This window comes from Pan troglodytes, chromosome 2 (genome assembly GCF_028858775.2).
Source record: "Pan troglodytes isolate AG18354 chromosome 2, NHGRI_mPanTro3-v2.0_pri, whole genome shotgun sequence".
Classification (NCBI taxonomy): Eukaryota; Metazoa; Chordata; class Mammalia; order Primates; family Hominidae; genus Pan; species Pan troglodytes.
In genome coordinates, this window is record NC_086015.1 from 174,344,300 (window position 1) to 174,366,763 (window position 22,464).

General features: G+C 37.3%; 1 protein-coding gene across 11 annotated transcripts in view; it reads right to left on the reverse strand.

The window, feature by feature from the left end:
• Nucleotides 1-22,464, reverse strand: part of TNIK (TRAF2 and NCK interacting kinase) — a 398,989-nt gene that overhangs the window by 136,474 nt on the left and 240,051 nt on the right. For all 11 annotated transcript variants that reach the window (XM_016940186.4, XM_016940185.4, XM_063806396.1 and 8 more), the window contains exon 4: nucleotides 13,823-13,948. In XM_016940186.4, the coding sequence (XP_016795675.1) occupies nucleotides 13,823-13,948 (126 nt within the window). The remainder of the gene's footprint in view (nucleotides 1-13,822; nucleotides 13,949-22,464) is intronic.

A 22,464-nucleotide genomic window follows, 5' to 3' on the forward strand; every position in this document is an offset into this window, starting at 1 on the left:
TAGATTTAGCAATGGCTTCTTAGATATGACAACAAATGCACAAGCACCAAAATAAAAAAAAAAGAAAAAATTAATTTTATCAAAATTATAAGCATTTGTGAATGAAAGGACACTATCAAGACAGTGAAAAGACAGCCCACAGAATGGGAAAAGTATTTGCAAATCATATATCTGATAAAGGTCTACTATCCAGAATATATAAAGAACTCTTACAACTCAATAACAGAAAGACAAGCAACCCAATTTAAAAATGGGCAAAGGACTTGAATAGACATTCCTCCAAAGAAGATATACAAATGGCTAACAATGACATGTAGAGAGGCTTGATGTCATTAGTCATTAGGAAAATACAAACCAAAACCACAATGAGATATCACTTTACAGCTACTAGGATGGATGTTAATTTAAGAAGAAAAAAAGGCAGAAAATCACAAGTATTGGTGAGGATGTCGGGAAACTGGAACCTCTATACATTGCTAATGGTAATGTAAAATGGTATAGTTACTGCGGTGAACAGTTAATGGGTTCCTCAATAAGTTACACATAGAATTGACACATGACTCAGCAATTCCACTTCTAGAAGTATACTCAAAAGAATTGAAAACAGGTGTTCAAACAAAAACTTGTACATGAATGTTCAAAGTAGCACTATTCACAGACAAAAAGCAGAAAAAAAAACAAAATGTCTATCAACAGAAGAACAGGTACACAAAATGTGGGATATCCATACAATAAAATATTATTCAGCCATGGAAAGGAATGAAATACTGATGCATGATATGTGGATGAATCATGTAAAACATTATGCTAAGTAAAAGAGAAGCCAGACTGAGGCAGGAGAATGGCTTGAACCCAGGAGGCGGAGCTTGCAGTGAGCCGAGATTGCACCACTGTGCTCCAGCCTGGGTGACAAAGCCAGACTCCGTCTCAAAAAAAAAAAAAAAAGAGAAGCCGGACAAAAAAAGGCCATATATTGTATGATTCCATTTACATGAAATATCCAAAATAGGCAATCCATAGAGACAGAAGCAGACTAGTGGATGCCAGGGACTGGGGGTAGGGGGTAACAGGAATGACTACTTAATGGGTACACAGTGTTCTTTCGGGGTGATGGAAATGTTCTGGCACTAGATACTCATGATGGTTGCATAACGTTGTGACTATATTTAATGATAATGAGTTATACATTCTAAAGTAGTTAAAATTTAGGTAAATTTTATGTTTATGTTACCAAAATTTTAAAAAATGATATGTTTTGTTTCAAAATAACTAGAAGGGGCAACATAGATGGACATGTGGATGGGGTGGAATTGGCCACTGGGGTGTTCATTATACTGTTCTGCCTATTTTTGTGTATTTTTAGGATTCTCCACAATACAAAGTTAAAGAAAGTCCCATTATATAGCAAATCAGGGTTCAATGCCAGCAGGATGGACCAAAGAAACATCTTTTGGTAGCAGGAAATGAATATTTTCCCGAGTGAGCAAAACATGTTTGTGTCCCTTCTCTAAATCCCATTTTGAAAAGTACATTGACCAGGCCTCCTGTGAATACATCCATTGCTCCTGTATCAGCTGGGGAAAATGTCCCACCACTGAGCTTTATTAGGCCATGTAATTATAGCTCCCAAGGAAGGCAATGGAAGCCCAGTGACTCGAGTCTTTCAAAATTAGATTGGACAACATACTTTCAAATATTCAGTAGGAAACAATCCTACTCTAGCCAGGCACTACTGTCAGTGATTTCTATAATTTGCTTTCCCATTCAGCTCCAGCTGAAGGCTGCTAAATTCTTTTCCTCTCACTATGGAACAAAATGATTGTTAAATTATATAATGGGATTTAAAAAAAAAAAAAAAGAAAAAAAACAGCACTTGCTAGCAATTGGTTCCTACAGCCACACAGCAATGCTGATAATTACTGCCACCACACCGCAGGGATCCTCCCTCCCCATAAGTAACCTCATCACATTAATAAACAGAAACAGAGCTCAACATGCCAAGCTCAGCAGTGATAAGTCAATAACTTCACATCTCACTAGTAAGAAATAATGGGTCATTAAAATTCTCCCTGAAAGAAAGTTCTCAAAGAGTTTATACTGAGATAATAATACTTTCTAACATTTACTGAGAATTTACCATGTGCCAGGCACTGGGTGAAGCGATTTACAAATGCTTCGTTAATTCTTCTTCACCTAACTTCCTTTTTCTGTATTTGGAAATAGAGCTTACAGTCTGCACTTTATCCATAGTCTACACTCATTAAGTAACTTGAGCAGGGTGAAAGCACGTTGCTCTCTCAATTACTAGTTATGTGTCCTTGGGTATGTTCCCTAACCACCCTGGGCTTAGCAATGTCTCTCTCCCCACCACTACCACTATGATAAAATACAAAATAAAAGCATCAACCTTACAGGTTTGATGTGAACATTAATTGTGACTATGGATATAATGCTGCTAGCAGCCAAAAATCTCAAGATGTATTTATGATGTTTCTATTCTTTGGTCTATTTTGCATTTATAAAAATGCGAAAAGAAAGAGTTTCTGACATGGAAGATAGCATCAATACCTCCCCAATGTCCACTTCACTTGGATGGTGAAGAGACAGGGCTGAAAGATATTTGTAAAAGGCACTGAGCACATTTTTCTAAAACCTCTATTAATGAAAAAGCACCAGAGACACATGTTTTTGTTTTTGTTTTACATTTGTACCACACAGCAAGAAGACACAGTGGTGCATTCCAGGGCAATGGATCTTTTTATTTGGAAGGCAGGGGTGATAGGGGGTGGAGGAATTTTAAAGGAATCTTACATTTGAAATTTTCACTCAACACCGCCTAAATAAATAACTGGGTCAGAAACTTAAATAAACATGCATACCACTTGAGAAGAAAGAAGGAAGGTCAAGTTGAAGGTGGTTGGGGGCAGGATGAGGACTAGGCCTGAGCCTGGAGGAGGTGTCCAAAAAAAGCACAGTGTGGAGCAACCAACTTATTAGAGAAAAGAATTGCTTGGATTATTTAGACATGGGTAATTATTACTATCTAAATAACAAAGGTTAATTTTTAAAAGCCAAAGAGTTCTGACACTTCACAATTTGCATGGTTGATTGTCAGCAGTTTTTGTCAGTTGTCATGTTTCTCGTAGGATGTTTTCTCGTAGAGGTTGGTCGGGGGTTACTTAGTATGCCTTCCTGTGCTTATCCCCTCTCCAGGACAATATTTAGGTAAAGGGTCCTCAGCCTCAGCTGATTCCAGAAGACATTTCAGAATACTGAGTCAGCGCTTGAGGTTATCTCTTCACAAGAGACAGGGGGCCTTTAGCATGGAATCACCAGATGTGGTGGCTTCTAAACTTCCCTTTCCAGCCCTAATAACCTCTAAAAGAATTTTAAAAGATTTAGTCTCAAAGGCAGTCAAAGGTTTGGATGATTCCTGGGGTCCCTAAAGTATTCACTCCCTTGCTAGTTTATTGGTTTTAAGTTCCTGTAATGAGAAACGAACTCTTAGGATGTTATTTTACAATTGCAGATACTTACCCAGAATACCCTGACAGGAACTAATTCCTCCCAAATGTCACTAGTCAGTCACCCACAAGAATAAATGACTACTAACAGATCCCTTCTCTTTTATGGTAAAAGGAGGGGTTGGAGGCAGGGGGCAGGAAGAGGTGCAAGCGGGAAGATGAAGGTCTTCCTAAAGTGAGAAGGGTTTGCACCAAGCAGTTTAAAGGGCACCCTAAGAAAATAATAGGGGCTGGGCACAGTGGCTTATGCCTGTAATCCCAGCACTTTGGGAGGCCGAGGTGGGCAGATCACCTGAGGTCAGGAGTTCAAGACCAGCCTGACCAACATGGAGAAACCCCATCTCTACTAAAAATACAGAATTAGGCAGGCGTGGTGGTGCATGCCTGTAATCCCAGCTACTCGGGAGGCTGAGGCAGGAGAATTGCTTGAACCCAGGCTGCGAAGGTTGTGGTGAGCCGAGATCACGCCATCGCACTCCAGCCTGGGCAACAAGAGCGAAACTCCGTCTCAAAATAAATAAATAAATAAATATAAATATAAATAAATAATAGGAAGAACAAACTTCCAAGAACACAATTCTGCAAAGATTTAACCCAGAAACATCAATGAGGCACAGAGTATTTTCATCATGTGTGGCTGAAAATAACCACAGATCTCATCTGCGTGATTTATGATGGTGGAAACAAAGTCCAAACTCAGTAACTTTGGTACAGAAGGCTGCTTTATGTGCAAAAGGTAGTTTAAGTCTCAAAATATAAAATGTGTGTATAGAAATACAAAATACAAAAATTGGTAGGTATACATTTGAATACATGTATCATTTCAATCAATTGAAGTAAAGCTTGGGAATTTCAAATCTTAAAAAGCAACTTTAATGGCCTTTTACATTCATTTTTAAACTAGCATGTACTATCTATCTATCTATCTATCTATCTATCTATCTATCTATCTATAAACTCTTGGCTTCTGAATTATATTTTTTGACTGGGAAAGAGAATGCTTGAACTATAAATTTTAAGACTTTCAAAGACAAAAAGATGAGTTCCAAGGATGGGAAGTGTCCTAGACTTTGTAATAAAGCTTCTGGATAGTGAACAACTCTATACCTCGAACATGGCAAAGACAGTTTGAATATACCGAGCCAACTAGTATTTTTAGCAACAACAAGTCTGCCCAAAGGACAGGCCCACTACAAATGCTCAAGTCGCCTATGTCTAAAGAGACAGACAACCCAGAGTCAGTACGATAGCATTTAAAGAAACGTTACGGACATTAGCTGCATCTTGTATTTGGTGTCTGGACTCAGATTCCACAGTATGAATGCAAAATTTTCTGCATATATATATATATATGCTTTTTTTTTGGTAGGAGTAAGTCACTACATGTCAATTTTGTCCAAAGATCCAATCATAGAAGCTAACTTTAAGGTTGAAGAAATTTGCAACTCTGCATCTCGGAATGTTACACCCAAATAGAAGAATGTGGGGTGAGGAATGGTGAGCCAGTTTTCAGACAGGTTGAAAATAGGAAAAGAAAAGAAATTGCTAGCTTTAGAGCATTTAGGACTAATCATCTTGATTGCTGAAGATTTTGAGAAACACAACATAAATAGGAACATAGACTTTGGCTCAAAATTTATCTAAAAAAAGGAATCAAAAGGGTTGTATGGACCATTAGCAAAATAACTTTGGGTACATATCAAGTCTTCCTTTTGCTTAGATGAAAAGAAGTTTAAACAAAGTTCAAATGAAATTCTTTGGGACAAAAGAAGAGATCAATTGCACATTCTTATCAAAGAATCACCCATTAATTCATAAAATAGCTCTATTAAAGTTCAACACACACCAGTTGCAAGGTATTAAGTTACATGTAGCTTCAGATCTGTGTTTGTATCTACGTAACTTACCTTGTGTCTCTATAGGTCTTGCAATGTGGCAGCTCTGAAACTGGGAGACTGTTTACAATCATTCCTCTTACCATGTTAGGCATATCTATATTTGCCAAATTCAACCTTTTAAAAATTTCTGCTCACAAATAACAAGACTAAATAACTCCTCCAGACAAGTGACGTAGGCTCTGTATATGAAGGAAAGGAGCTGTTTACTTATAAAAGTAACAAACACTAATCAAAACAAGTTTTAAAAGCCTCATTTCTGATACACAGCATTAACAAAAGATAAATTTTAACTGTTCAAAGGATTCAGCTATGAGTGGTTAATTTTTTTTTTCCTACAACCCCCAGGTCACACAAGGGTGGTTAAATTTTTAATGGCATTATCTGCAGTACCTAACATTTAAATGTTAAAACAATCAAAATTGAAGTGGGCATTATTTTTACCAAGCCAAGACACTATAGCAATGTAAATCCAAAATACTGCAGAATTAGGTTTAGGAGTTGTGGCCAACATCAATGCAGAGTCTAAAAAGGACCTTTCATGGGTAGTTGAATGAGTTTGTTTCTTAGTTCATCCCAGTATCTTATTCTGAGACGATCTTACACAGGGGCTGGGCAAGTAATGTGAATACATGAAATTGAGTATGTATGGAAGACAACAGGGGATGTTGGGGCCTCTGGTGCAAATTTGATATGTGCCCTCTAAACAGCTGGTACACTGCTCTAAAATACTGCTACTATTTGAAATTTCAGGCCCAATATTCTAGATCATTTGATTTTTCAAAACTTTTCAAGAATCCAGACTTTTCTGTGAAACTGCTCAAATTTTCTAATGTTGGCATAATTAAACCACCACCACCTTATGTGAACCAAACTCAACATATTTATCATGGCAGCATTTAGCCTCTAGGCTGCTAGTTTGCCAACTAAGAACTAGTCTAATATTATCATTTTTATAAAGTAGAATCCAAATGCCAGACACATTGGTTCTCCCGAAGTTTGACTCTGGGTCTCCAGATTCCCAGGCTGTCAGAATCTTTGTCCTTAAAATGCACACGGTATAATTTCTTAACTCTTGGCTCTGCAAGTGTACCGTGTGAAAACTTTATGAATAGCTTATTGAGCCACTACAGGGCAAAAATCTGCTATCTTACTTGACCACCCTACATTTCAGAAGATGATTACAAATTTATTTCCTGTTACGAGATATTCTAGCCCTGTATTATGGTGGTATCAAAAAAGACAGCAAAATATGTGAGTTCACATTGTAATTTTTGAGAAATTAGTTCATTTACTAAACAGTATTTCTCTCTCCCTCCCAGTGTCTGAATGGCATGCAGCAAAATGGAGAGCATCTCATCACTGATAGGCAGCAGAATGAGATGTTGTGTGTCAGAGCTTGCCTTGTTTCCGAGAGATCAGAATCTTTATTGAAAGGGCTCCCTTTTTTGATTTCCGGATCAGACCCTGAGCAGTTGATAAAGGAGAATTACTTGGCCATTATCTGAAGTAGTTGTATTTCCACAAAGAGCTAGTGCTAAACAAGAGTTTATCTCTACAACAAGACTGATAGGAATCGTACAGATTATAATTCAATCAGACACCTGATTGAATTGGCTAGTGGGATATATGCAAACCTGTCCTCCAGCCATAGCAAAATAAATATCTGGGGAATATTTCATGTAGTCTGAATACAGGGAATAAATGTTAGAAAGTGCTGCTTTTAGTTGCTTTAGGCCATGCCTCTATATAATTCATAATATTTTTATATAAACGTAATCCTAACAAAATGCCACTAGTCCGAAGAGTCAACTATCTATGACCTTTGCAATTATTTGATAAAACATTCCCAAAGCACCTAACGCACTTTTCAAAATGTATTTCTTAGAGTTTACAGCACTCTTATTAGTAGCTAACAGGTCTTACTTGCTCTTTGAATATTGGGTAAATAGAGGAGTTCAGATTAAAGGTGAAGTTAAACTAAATTTATTTAAACACAAATCTTCAATCCTATTTAGAACATCAGCTTCTGATATCAGAACTATTTTTCATGACCAAAGGAGAAGAGTGTAGGGTTTAAGGGCTTGATTCTGGAATCAGACAGCTTGGGGTTAGCTAGCATGCTGGCTTCATCACGGACTTGCTATAAGACCTTGGACAAACTTCTGGACTCTCTGAGCCTAGTTTCCTCCATCTGCAGAGTAGGGATAATACTTGATTTGCAGAATGGCTGCAAAAATCTAATAAGATAATATGACAAAGTAAACAAGCATAGTACTTGGCCCATGGTAAGCAGGTGATAAATATTTCCTACCATTGTTCTTACTAACACAGAATGCCCCAAATTTAGTGAGTCAGAGGCCTTGGAATAAGTATGTACTGTTATATTCTATGACTGTGTTCCCACCAATATTGTAATCTGATATTAATTTCCTAACTATTATGTTTCTGTCTTTCTTCTTCCTAGTTCTTTCTTGATGTGTCACCACATCAATCAACTAGGAAAAGAAATGACGCTCTTGCCCTTATGAGGCCTTCCATAGCTTTTATGGTATGGAACAAAGTTTTCTTTGGTAGCAAAGAAGCTACTAGACAATTGCTAGAAGGGATGGTCAGAGCAGCCCTCTGCATAGACGCGAGTCTGACGAGTGCTGGGCCCTTTGTCTTTCAAACCTGGCAGAATGTAGGAGCTGTAACTTCCACATTTTGTTACCTGCAGTTAATTGCATTTAATTGAAGTGGGGTAAGTCCAATGTGATGGCAGAATTCCTCCCCATGTGGTCCAGTTTGGAAGTGCTCACTACTTGCAGATCCCCCCTTCATCAAGTTCAGGAAGGGGATTCACTTACTAAAACAGTTTCCTAACTGGTCTCCTGTTTCTCTCCTTGGCCCATCTGGTCTATTCGCAAGCCAGCAACTGAAGTGACCCCTTCAGTGTGTGGGTCAGATCCCATCCCCCTCACTCCACGTTCAAAACCCTCCATGGCTCTCCCACCTAATGCAGAGTAAAAGCCCAGGTCTTCCCAATGGCCTGCAAAGCCCTGCATGATCTGGCTCCAGGTTGCAGACTGTTAACTTCTCAGAAAGACAGCAAGGGAGCTCTCTGGGTTCTTTTTATGAGGGCACTAATCCCATTTATAAGGGCTCCACCCTCATCACCTGATCACCTCCCAAAGGCCTCACCTCCTAATACCATCACATTGAAAGTTAGGATTTCAATATATGAATTTTGGGGGCACACAAATATTTAGTCCGTAACACATTGCAACCCTTACCTGCATTCCCAATTAGTACTCTACCAGGTACTTACTAGCTTCCAGCATCCTCTGTAATTGTCTTATTTATTATGTTTATTGTTTGTAGTCTACAGCAAAAATGTAAGCTGCATTAAAATAAGTACTTTCATAAATTTTGTTCACTGTTATATCCTGAGTGCTTGGAAGAGTGCCTTGTGCCTAGCCAGTATATATATGTATCTATACTAGCCATGTATATATATGATGATATGATAATATATACATATACATATGTATGTATATACAGACAAATAAATGAATATATGGAGATATATATGTTCATATATATATATATATATATATATATATATATATATATATATATATATATATATATATATATATATATGGAAGAATGAATGAATGACTGGGGAGCAAATAAATGAACACATACACATCAGGCTTTTGGTTCCCAGCAACAGCAGCCATCTCCATGAGAAGAGCAATTGGCCAGGGTGAGAACTAGTGGGAAGTGACTCATTTCCAGAGTACAATACCTCCCATTAACACCATGCAGATGCCAGCAGGTGTGCTGCTTTCTCCAAGTACCTATCTGAAAATGGACTGAAGATTTTGCTCAGTTTTTAACAAAAACTTCCAGGGGGCTTTCACAGAACTTCCAACCAAGCTAAAGTGTTATGTTTTAGGATGTCTGCAATCTGGTCCTGCATCATCCACTAATGAGTTTTGAGGCCCAGGGAAAGTCAATTAACTTCACTGGACCCAGCAAAGTCTATCATGACTAATTCTTCCAGCTTAAAACATCTCAGGATCTGGAAAAGGGCGAAAAAGAGTCAAGCCCTATTAACCACCCGTCTCCTTCCCTCAACCAATGATTCGTAAATAAACACCCCAATTACCCCAATTTTAATAATTCAACTTAACATGAAAACCAACTATTCTGTCTGGCCCATCTCACAAAATGAATGAAATTAATAGCTAGGTGTGGCTCATCTAGAAATAGCTGTTCTAGCTCAGGTGATATGCTGGGAGATGGTTATAAAGCTACATTAATGCTTTTTTTTTTTTTTAATTGAGAACCATAGCTCTGACCAAAGAAAACACCTTTCTACAGACAACTATAAAATAGCTATCGTTCCTTGGCTATTCTGAATAATGCTGCAATGCACACAGGAGCTCAGATGCCTCTTTGAGATACTGATTTTATTTTCTTTGGATATATACCCAGAGGTGGGGTTTCTGGATCATAAGGTAGTTTTATTTCCAATTTTTTCAGAAACCTCTGTAGTATTTTCCACACGGCTGTACCAACTTACATTTCCACCAACAGCATACAAGGGTCCCCTTCTCTCTACATCCTCACCAACAATATACAAATTCTTTTTCTTTTTTTTTTAATTTTAATTTTTTTGGTAGAGATGAGGTCTCACTATGTTACCCACACTGGTCTCAGACTCTTGGGCTCAAGCAACCCTCCCAGCCTTGGTCTCCAAAAGTACTGGGATAATAGACATGAGCCACCATGCCCAGCCAATATACAATTTTTATTTGTTGATTATATCTTAATACAACTGGGAGAAAAAAAGTCAGGATACCCATTTTCCTTGAGGTGGCAGTGATTGAGAGGGAGAGCAAGGGGGACTTCCAGGGTGCTGATAATGAGCTGGAGGATAATAGCTATCATTCTCTACGTGTCATCTGCTGCAGCTTCTGGCAATTCAGGGTCACTGCTAAAATGCTAAATTGTTGACAATGTAGAAGTCCTTTGGAAACGCAAAGATATCTTAACTCATGCCACCTCATCATATCCTGTTGAATCTGCAGGCCTCAGGGAAACTGAGCTCTCAAAAGTACCTGTTGCAACCAGGTTTTGTTCTAACAATATAATTTTCATTCATAAACCAATGATTTTGTCAGCATATTACCCAGTGCCTTCCAAATGCTGCAGAGGGAAGCAAAAGACACAATCCTTGCCCTCAGAGAGCAGACAGTCTTTTATGAGGAGCAAGAACAGCCCAGTGGTAGCAACAACAAAAGAAGCAGCAGAAAGGGTTCAGATGCTGAACTTAAGAGAAATTTCAGGCCAGGTGCAGTGGCTTGCACCTGTAATCCCAGTACTTTGGGAGGCCAAGGCAGGAGAATCGCTTGAGACCCGGAGTTTGAGACCAGCCTAGGCAAGAAAGTGAGACAAAAAAAATAAATAAATTAGTTGGGCATAGTGGCGTGCCCTTGCAGTCAGAGCTACTCAGAAGGCTGAGGCGGCAGGATCGCTTGAGCTATGGTATTTAAGGCTACCGTGAGCTATCACGGTGCCACCGCACTCCAGCCTAGAGGACAGAGCAAGACCCTGTCTCTAAAAGAAAATGTACTGAAGAGAAAGATTAGAGAAAAAAAAAGCGGATGTAAAAAAGAAAAATGCTTTTAAAATGAAATTACTGAAATTACTACCTCAAATATTTTCAAAACAATTAGTATACATTATATCAGATATCCCCACCAAGTTACTACGTGTGTATTTTTTCCACAAAAATGAAAACATACTATATCTAATTATAACCTCTTCAAAAGGCTTTACAAAGTCCTGTTTTATTTTATTTTTTGTGTGTGTGTGAGACAGAGTCTCACTCTGTCACACAGGCTGGCGTGCAGTGACACTATCTCGGCTTACTGCAACCTCCGCCTCCCAAGTTCAAGCAATTCTCCTGCCTCAGCCTCTGGAGTAGCTGGAATTACAGGCAGCCACCACCACGCCCACCTAATTTTTTTGTATTTTTAGTGGAGATAGGGTTTCACCATGTTGGTCAGGCTGGTCTCAAACTCCTGACCTCAAGTGATCCACCCGCCTCAGCCTCCCAAAGTGCTGGGATTACAGGTGTGAGCCACCCTCGCACCCAGCCCCTACTACAATTGTTAATGCTTATCCATTTATAAATGCAGAGCTACATCATTTTAAATGTCTGCAATGTCCCTTAAGTGACTCCCTATTGGTTAACTTCTACATACATCCTTATGTAGTTACCTAAATAAGTGACCTGATTTATGACATATTCCTGCCTGTGAAAATAGGGAGTCAAAAGTAAGGCGTTTGCTTTGGAAGGTGTGGGTGTGTGTGTGTGTGTGTGTGTGTGTGTGTGTATGCCAACTGCCCTTAAGTTGGACCAGTGTTCATTCCATGAGCAGTGGGTATGAGTGTCCATTCTGGACATTATAATTAAAAAAAAATCTTTGCCAGTCTACTAGGCAAGAAATGGTATCTATTTTTTTCTTGTGGATTTCTATTGTTAGTAAGAATAGCCTTTTAATACACCTTTATTGATAATTGATATTGCTTACTTTTTTGGTTGTAATCTTTTCCTTAACTCAATCTTGCTATTAGTAATTTCATGTTTTTCCTATTGATTTATAAAAATGCTTCATCTCTGAAGGCTGCTAAATTCTTTGCTCATTATATTATAAAATGAATATTTTTACTCAGTTATTTGCATTTTTACTTTATGTTTTTTGTTAAGAAGACATTTAAAACATGTATATAGTCAAGTCCATCAAAATTATATTTTACGGTGTATCCCTTTGTTGTCATATATCTCTCTTTAGGATTATCCAGTCATATTTATTTTCTCCCACTACTTTTATATGTTGAATCTTTGTATTTACATCTATTATACATTTAGAGGCCACAATTAAAACCTACTGTAACTTTTTTAGAATCATATAAACTATATAAAATGTGTTTACCCCCAAATAATTTTTCTTTTAAATTTGGAGATGAGCCTTATGAAAAAAAAAATCCCAATGGTTCTTTTCATTTCCAAAGATTGAGTACTCATATTAAATGACATGAAAATCTTGTTAGTTTTATGAGCTAACATTTTTATATCTTTTTTGGTCACTGATTGCACTCACTGTCTATATTCTGTCTTCCCCACTGGATTGGAAATGTCTGATGCATTAAAATAGTTACTTCTGCCCAAGGCTGAGTACTTTGGGAATTCTCCATGAAATAGCCATTACTGGATCCACACAGCTCAGCACAGTATTTGGCGTATAGTAGGCTCTTGCTAATTCAGTAAATTTTGTGTGTTAGGCACATATAAAACCTCTGGAAAATGAGCAAGACAGTAAGAAGTTAAAAAGGTATTTTTAGAAGCATTAATATAACAACGACATGTGGGATGAACAGAAATTGAGAGAGAGGAAGCGGGGAAGGAGGGACGGAAGGACAGAAGGTAGAGGGAAGAAGAAAGAGTGAAAGAAAAGTAGATCCACACATAGGAGGCCATTGTAAAGTCCAGGCTTCCACTGAATGGGCCCATACTAGGGAGGTAATTATAAAATTGGCAAGGGAAGGCCAAACCAATACAGCATTATAATCGTGCTGAAGGACTAAGTGAGTAACAGTTCCAAGGACAGAAACCAGGAAGGCTCCACAGAGCAGCAACAGGGTTTGGTATCAAACACAGTAAACTCATTGGTGGGACAGCCAATTAGAGCTGCCTCTTAGACTGTCAGAGATAAAGGACTGTGGCACATAGCTAAGTAGACTAGGGGAAACATGAAAGGAAAACAACCTTTGCAGAGTCCCTACTTGGTACCAGACACTGTATTAGGTATTTTACTTACAGAGTTAAAGTTTATGTTTCAGTCACCCACACATCAGCGATAGACAGAGAATCGCATAGAGCTTGGTTAGATCCTAGATCCATCCCTGCTAGCTATGTAGACTTTGGAACAGTTTATTCATTTTTTCTGTAAACCTTAGTTGCATCATTCCAGAAATTAGGGAAAGAATAATACCTAACTCAAAGAAGCAAAATAAATGATACAATTCATAAAATGTAAATACTATGGTGCTTAAAATAAAACACAATAAAACGTTGTCAATTAGTGAAAAAAAAAAAACAGAGAACTTAACAATTGGCTTTGGGGATGGTCCATATTAAGGGATAGAAGGAACATTTAGAGACCCTGAAAAGATAGATATTCAAGGAAATGGGAGAAAACCCTGAAAACAATATGTTACGGACATCATGGGGGCTAACGGTTAAAGGAGGAGTTAATCAAATTTTGTCATGAGGATAGAAAAATGAACCATTTGGCCGTGTTTGTTTTTTATGTAAATAAAGCAAATTTGGACGGCAGTACATACCCAAAGTTGGTCATCCATGCCTGGTGGGTTCTTTTTGATAAAAGCACCATAGTATGTAGCAATATTCCGGTGATGAGAATATTTCTTCAACATGTTAATTTCTTGTTTGATTTCTTCCTCTTCATCCTGTATGAGAACAATATAAAAATTCTGTCATGAAAATCTATGGTTGTTAGTAGGATTCTGTTCTTCAACACCATCTAAATTTTTTCTTGTTTTTTCTTCCTTGTTGACAAATGAGCATAATTATTACATATGAGGGCAAAGAACAATTCTAAAACATAACACATTGGCTGTCCAACAGACTCTTCTTTTTGTACAGCAAACTGGCATAGCACAATCTCTTGGAAAACAAAACAAAAACATCCAAAACAATCCCTCATCTCTTCACCTAGAAGAGATCAAGGTAGAAAGACTATTGAGAGAAAATTCACTGTAGGCCTCTGGGAACTACATCCATCAAGTAGCTATTACTGATTCTATCTGGTATAAGAAAGATTGATGAAAATCAAAGATATTAAAACCATGGGCTCTCAGATTTAAATTCTGTTAGGTTCATTTTCTTTGAAGGCTCCTTTCATTGAAGTACCTGACTGAAGATGATGAAAGTCAGATGGGAAAAGGAGCAAAGGTAAGTTCTCTAGATCTAAGGAAGTTCACAAAGCAGGAGTACCCACACCTCATCGTCAGGAAGCTCACCTTAGAAAGAAAGGGGGAAATGTGGTGGTGCTGAGGATGTAAAAAGGTACAACTCTCTTACAGAGTTAGTTTCTTAATATTCAGGTTTCATTCACTATGAATTTTGATTTGGAGTCCACCAACCTGGACCCTTTTCAGAGGTCCTGGCAGTGCTGGTGGAGACGGTGTGACCTCCCATAATTTTATTTTCTTGATGTGTATACACATTGGTTGGACTGCAGAAGAGTGTTTTATTGTTGAGGTTGGGGGAGAAAGTTTCTACCTCAGGATAATTTTTTAGGTGCAGCAGTAAGCTATGACTGTCCCTGAGTGCAAGATGTGACATTACCATGACCTGAAAAACTACCCATGGTGTCCCCTGTCTGTACCCTCCTCCACTCCGGCTGCACTGCCTCCTTCCAGTGTCTCTGCATTACTGGGACTTCCTGCAGTCTCTCGTGTGCTGTCTTCTTTCCCCCACCTCTTCTTCACATAAGCTCTACTCACCATTCCTGATTGAGTTTAATCGACATTCACCAGGGATCTCTTCCTTAATTCTCTCGGGCAATGTCAAGTCCCCCCACTGCATCTGGTCATAGCCCCTACACTCCTTCACATACCTGCTGTATTTGTTGACAATGGTATGGAGGTATGTCCCATTATGCGACTCTCTTCTCCATATATTGTAAGCTCTCCTCTCCAGATCTTCAGATCTCAGTTCTACAGTTCCTTCCGCAGCAAAGCTCCCTGATCTGCCCAGTTTGGTTCTAGCCCCATGAATCATCATGTATCTTTTCCTTTGTAGCACCTATCAGAATTGCCACCCACATTTATCATTTGATTAAGGTCTCTTCTCCTTATCAGTCTGTAAGAACCGTAAACTCAGGAATCCTGCCTGTTTTGTTCTCTACAACATCCCTAGCACCAAGCAGTGCCTGTGAATAAATGCAACTAAAAGAACAAATAACTACAAAGAGCCCAATGCCCAGAGCAGCATTAGTGATGTTAGAAGGAACAGGTAAGAATAGAGTGAGGAGAATAGTGAAGTGCTGACATTTGCTGACCATGCTTATTTACTAAAATAAGCTTTAGGAAAAAACAGAGGGGATTTGCAAACCTAGGAGAAGTAAAGCATGTTACATATCACATGGCTTAACTAAGCTGAAGACTAGGTAATCTCAAAATAGAATATATGCTTGGGATGCTGAGCTAAGGAGAAGCATGTGGCCGAAACAGTGGGGAAGGGAGTCAAGGGGCGAGACAGGGGAAGGCACACTGCTGACCACCTATTCTTCTTAGCAGCCATCAGAAACTCCCCACGCCTTCACTGCAGGTCGTGAAGAGAATGACCTTCGCCAGCCTTCAACTTGTTGAAGGGTCCCTACAGCGCACCTCCAGTGTCTTACTATGGTGCACATTGGCTATTTTTAAACTTGCTGTATGGGGCCAAATAATTGTGGATGAATATAGGATGTGAGCGGATGTACTTTGGGGAAGCCTAAATAGAAAGGGAGAAAAACGACCTGAGGGTTTCTGTGGGCAGCACAGCATCGACAGCTGCTTCCATTAAAAAGGCAACTACGTGAGGTAATAAAAGACACGGATCACTTTCCAACTGCAGCCTGTCAATCTTAGCATCAGTCATTCAAATCAGGCTGCTTCTACAAGTATTTACCGCTTGCCTCCTGGATTCTTAGCAGGATAGTGGGTGATGTGGGAAAGACAGGGAAGGGGGGGACTGCCTATAAAAAGCTCACCATGTCATTAAGAAAATAAGAGCTTATAAAACAGTTAAATAATAACAGAAGGCACTATGTAATTAAATCCAAAATAAATAGTACTGGAGGTCAGAATAAAGTCAGTACATTCTCCATCATTTTGCAAAGGTAAGCTGAGGCAATATGACAATAAGGACAGCATATGCATTGAGTCTGGGATCAGAAAGAAGACGGTGGGCAGATGGGGTGCATGTTGAGTTTGGGTACCATTCCTTTCTGGCTGCAGGATCCCAAGAAAGTTGCCTATCTTTTTGGACCCTAAGTTTTCTCATTTATAATGAAATAAAGATATTATAAGTCCCAGCATTTTGTGGTATTTAGATAATGGATGTACGTTATAAAGTGTACTACAAAGTAAACGTTATTACTAATCTACATAACCAAAAAATAAATAAATAAAAGGGTAGGAAGGCCAAAATGTAAATCACTTGAATTTTAGGTTTAAATTGCACTGTTTCCAAACACAATTATGGAACCACTGTAAGACACGGTTAGGTAGTTCTAAAATATAAATCCTTGATCTTACGCAACTTTTTAAGTCAGCATGCAATTTAGCAGGCCTTTGGGGCTACTGTTTATCCAGATTTTTAGTCCAGGGCACAGATGGCAGTAAGTTATTCAGTGAAATAGGAAGGAAGACCCTTACTAGATGAGACAAGAACTCATTTAACCATGTCACAAAGAGTTCAGCCTCTCACAATATGGCCCATCAAGGCAGATGAGTTACAATGCTTTCCAAAAATGCAAAGAGAGCAAGGGAGGCTAGAATTAAACTAAAAAGTTATAAGTTAAAAAGTTATAGCCCCATGAATCATCATGTATCTTTTCCTTTGTAGCACCTATCAGAATTGCCACCCACAGTGGCAGAATTGCCACTGAATGTGGCAAAAAGTAGGAGACAATTTATCATAAAGGATCACAGGCTACGAGAATTTGAATAGTTTCTATTTGTAAATTATTTTGTAAATGTACTATTTCCAAATCTTAAGTATTAAGCACAAGGATCAAGCCCTCTGATAAACTAATGACCACTTTGCAATAATGAAAAATAAAGTAGTGGTACCAAATTATCACACATTTAAAAGAGTAACTTCAATAAGCCAAGTCCGGTACTCTAGGAAGAAGCATTACTTAAATCAGACGACTTCCAAATCCAGTCATATTCATTATGTTAACCTCAGCCATGGCATTTAAACTCTCCAGATGTCAGTCATTTTCAGCTATAAATAGGAATAAGAATACCTATATAAGCTACTTCTCAGGGCTTAGAAATGATTAAGTGCTTATTTAAATGTAGCTTTAGTATTAATATAAAGAAGATAATATTATTTCTCAAGATCACAGGATCTACTTATTGCTTAGTGTTTGTGGTAGACTGAAAAAGAAAATGGCCATGATATGTGTCCTACCTGCATCAAGAGGTGGAGTCCATTTCTCTTCTCCTTGAACCTGGGCTTAGCCACATGACTTGCCTTGGTCAAGGGGACATTAGCAAATCGGATGAAGAAGCAGAGGCCCGAAAAGCACTTGTGCCTTGAGACTGGCCCTCTCCTACTGCTTGCCAGAGAACCAACCCTTCAACCCCTATGTGAGAAACCGGGATTGACCTTCTAGAAGATGAGAAATCATGGGAAGATAGGCAGTTTTCAAATGCAAGGAAATAGATAATTCCAGTTAATGCTTTTAAGCCACTGACCACCTCTGATGGCAACATGATTGTCATCATGTGGTCATAAAACATAGCCAAAGCCAAAACCTCATGTAATGTTTACTGTGTACCAGGAGGTATGTATGAACTATCTTATTGAGCACTCAGAACAGCTATGAAGCTGGATCCTATTTTACAAATGAGTAAAATGAGTCTCAGAGAAGTTAAGTAACTTTCCCAAGTTCACTCATACTTTAAACGTTAAACCTCAGATTCAAGACCAGATTTCTCTGACTCCAAAGCCAATATTCTTAATTCTTTACAGAAAACTACTAGTCAGATGAAGGGCAATTATCCATGGTGTCCAAAACCAAAGTCGTTAATCGGAAGCGTTTAAGAGCATCTTAAGCCAGGGCAGAAGAGAACCCTGACTTTGGTCTTCCAATTAAGGGAGCTTGTTAGCATACAATAATATTTGCTTATGATTGATTTCAAGGAATAAAGAAGGGATTTTAAGTTGCATATTTATTACACAGGGGAACACACTTTAAGTGCCTATGATATGCTAGCATTTAAAAATGGAATAAAACATTTAATATTAGTTATATGCTCTGTAATAAAGTCTACCCAACATTTAACTCTCAATCCGTGGCAGAGGAATGAAACTATGCAATTCCTACAGCAAGTCTAAAAGACTAGTCAGGATGAAGTCTAGAGAGAAGTATAAGGTGTATAGATTCATAAATGCCACTATCCCATAGATGTGTGGACACTGGCTAGAACCATCTCTGCTCCCGCTCATCTGCACCGCTTTCGCAGCAGCTGTTGCCATTAAGCAGGTGTTTGTGTTATCTGTCATTCTCACCTTCAGCATTGACTGAATGTGGCAAAAAGTAGGAGACACTTTATCATTAAAGGATCACAGGCTACGAGAATTTGAAGGGATGGTCACTATGATATAGAATGTGCTTTTAAAAAAGCTTCTGAAATAATTTGTAATAGTGAAATCCCTCCCTGCAATAGAAGTTTTTTTCAGGATGCAAATGTATAGCTGACAAAAACTAAATTTTTAAAATCAGTAAACATTTATTTGTTTAAAGCAATATCTACTTATACAATTAGTCAATGACAAGAAGTTGTTCTAGTGAATACAAAATTAGAAAGAATTTAAAGTTACACATCAGCTCTAATATCTTATTAATTTTCATTTTTCTTTCAGTTCTATAGGATGGAGAAAAATCTGCATTTCCTAAGATAAATAGTTGAAATAGTTAAGAGCATGCCTTGAAATTTTAGTAGGATCTTCACAATCAATGCCATTCTGCACATGAATAGGGTAACCTAGTAGCACAAATTAACAGGCTGGCGTTTTCCAGTGTGTTCAAAGTTGGTGTATAACATACAGTTTGAGGTCTGCTTTTTAAATCACAGTTTATTATATGTTAAAATATATTTAAAATTAAATGAGAATTAAACATGTAAATCACCTAAAATTATCTCAGGGTCAAGTTATGCAGCTTTGGGTCTGTTTCCTTAAATCTATTACATCTAACAGACTGTAATAAATTAGATTGTAATAAATAATTACAATAGACTGTAATAAATAATTAGATGTAATAAATCTATTACATCAAATAGTTTTAAGGAAACAGACCCAGAGTCATCCAACGAGTTGTCTAAGTCCCTACCTCTTCATTTTAGCATTGATAGGACTTTGCCAGGACATTCTGCAGGCAGCACCTGGATTTGCTGTATATGTTAACTCTAAGTTAAATTAATTCATTCAAGAATGATTTACTCAACCCAGCAAACCCATTACTAGGTATATATCCAAAAGCAAACAAATCATTCTGCCAAAAAAATACTTGCACTCACATGTTCACCTCAGCACTATTCACAATAGCAAAGACATGGAATCAACCTTGGTACCCATCAATGGTGGACTGGGTAAAGAAAATACGGTATGCATACACCATGCAATACTATGCAGCCATAAAAATGAATGGAATCATGTCCTTTTCAGTAACATGGTTGAGCTAGAGGCTATTATCCTAAAGAAATTAATGCAAAAACAGGAAACAAAATCCTGCATGTTCTCACTTATGAATGGGTGCTAAGCATTGGGTACAGATGGACATAAAGATGAGAACAATAGACACTGGGACTACTAGACTGGGGAGAGAGGTGGACAAGAGTTAAAACTGACTGTTAGGTACTATGGTCAGTACCTGGGTGACAGAATCATTTGTCACAAACCTCAACATCACACAACATACCCAAGCATCAAACCTGCACATGTACCTCCTGAGTCTAAAATAACAGTTGCAAAAAAAAGTAAAGAAGAAAAAAGAATTATTTACTAAGTGCCTACTATATTCCAGTCATAATGCTAAATGCCAATAATATAATCATACTACAATAGGCATAACAGATTCAAGTTCTGCTACAATGAAGCTTACTACAGTTTAGTGGAAGACACAGATATGAATCAAAGAATGAGATATATACCAAATTACTACCATGAGAAGTATGTGGTAGCTGATCTAATTAACCTCAGGAAACCTAAGTTTAAGCTGAGTTTTTAAGGCTAGGTGAAAGTTACCCAATTGGGAAGAAAAAAAGAGAAAATGTGATGTAGTGTGATTGGGATGGAAACATGTTCCTGGCAGAGAAAGTGTTTGCCAAGGTCGTGTGGCTGGAGAGGATGTAGCATGTGGTCTACTTTGGAGGCTTTTGGTGCCATAAAGAGAAAAATAAAAATTGTCTGCAAAAGACCTGGTAATAATAACAACAATATGCACAGAATACCGTGTTCTACATATTGTTCTGAAACCCTTTATAAATAATGATTAATATATTTACATCTCACACTAACTTTGTGAGAGAAGTGGCATTATCCACATTTATAGATGTAGCATAGAGAAGGTTAAGCAATATGTCCAGGGTCAGAGAGCCATGAAGTGTCAGAACTAGGATATTCCACAAGACTGACACTGTGCAGGGCTCTTCTTTGCCAGTAGGCTAACCTGCTTTCTCTTACAATGAAGTGGAGTCCCCTAAAGGGGTAGATAACAAAAGGCTGATGTACGTCTTTCTCATACCCAAGCCTGCACTGAGGCATGACTCCCAAGAAAACCATGAATTAACAAAAAGACCCAAACTCAAGTAACCCAGAAGTAAACAAGTTTTAAACCTAGCAATAATGTCACTCATGTGGCTAAAGTCTACCATAAATGGCGTGGCTTATATCTTCAAGGATCCTAGATTTACAATTCAGGTAACAGCCCACAGGAATTGGAATGAGTTTTTTTTTTTTTCTGATAGTATGAACAGTGTACTTTATAATGTTCCCCCCTTTTGGCTTTGGTTATTGGGAAAAATAACTAGCAAGTTCTCTGTGGCCTGTAATTTCAATTTGCTTTTCCTTCAACTGGCTTTCTAATCTTAATATTGTTCTTATATTTATTTTTACATAAATATGCATTATACTCTACATATATTTTTACATTGTATATACTATATATGCATTATATATTATATATGTGTATTATATGCATATCATTTATATATTATATATTAAATACATATTTTTATATATTATAAATATATAGTTGATATATATTAAATATCTTTAATATAAATATATAAATATATTTTATTTTTATATATTTTATATATATTATATATTTACATATTTATATTAAATATATATTTTATATATTATATATATTTTATATATTATATATATTTTTATATATTATATATATTTTATATAAAATAAATAAATATTTATATTTTATATTAAATTATATATTAATATATAAGATATGACTATATTAGTGTATTAAATATTATATTAAATTATATTTAATATAATATATTAAACATATATACATTTTATATAAATATATAATTATAAATATATAATATATTCATATAATCATTCAATAATCATTTACTCAACCCAGCAAACCCATTACTAAATTATATATATTATTATAATTATATATAATATATAATTTAGTAATAATTATAATATATAATATATAATGATATATATCATTTTATATAATGATGTGTATATATATATAATGATATACATATAATACACATATATAACACATAATGCAGCACCTACTAGGTGCCAGTGCCAGTGCCAGGTTCAACCTTAGCAAGCTCTGCATGGGGTGCAAAGATGGATAATGCACAGTTCCTGTCCCTGGCCTTGAAAGTTTATTAAAGTCAGTAGGCTTCAAATGAGAAAGAACTTTTAATGAAGGAAAAATAAAAGTGGGTGAAGGATATGAACAGACACTTCTCAAAAGAAGACATTTATGCAACCAACAGACATGAATAAATGCTCATCATCACTGGTCATTAGAGAAATGCAAATCAAAACCACAAGGAGATACCATCTCATGCCAGTTAGCATGACGATCATTAAAAAGTCAGGAAACAATAGATGCTGGAGAGGATGTGGAGAAACAAGAAAGCTTTTACACTGTTGGTGGGAGTGTAAATTAGTTTGACCATTGTGG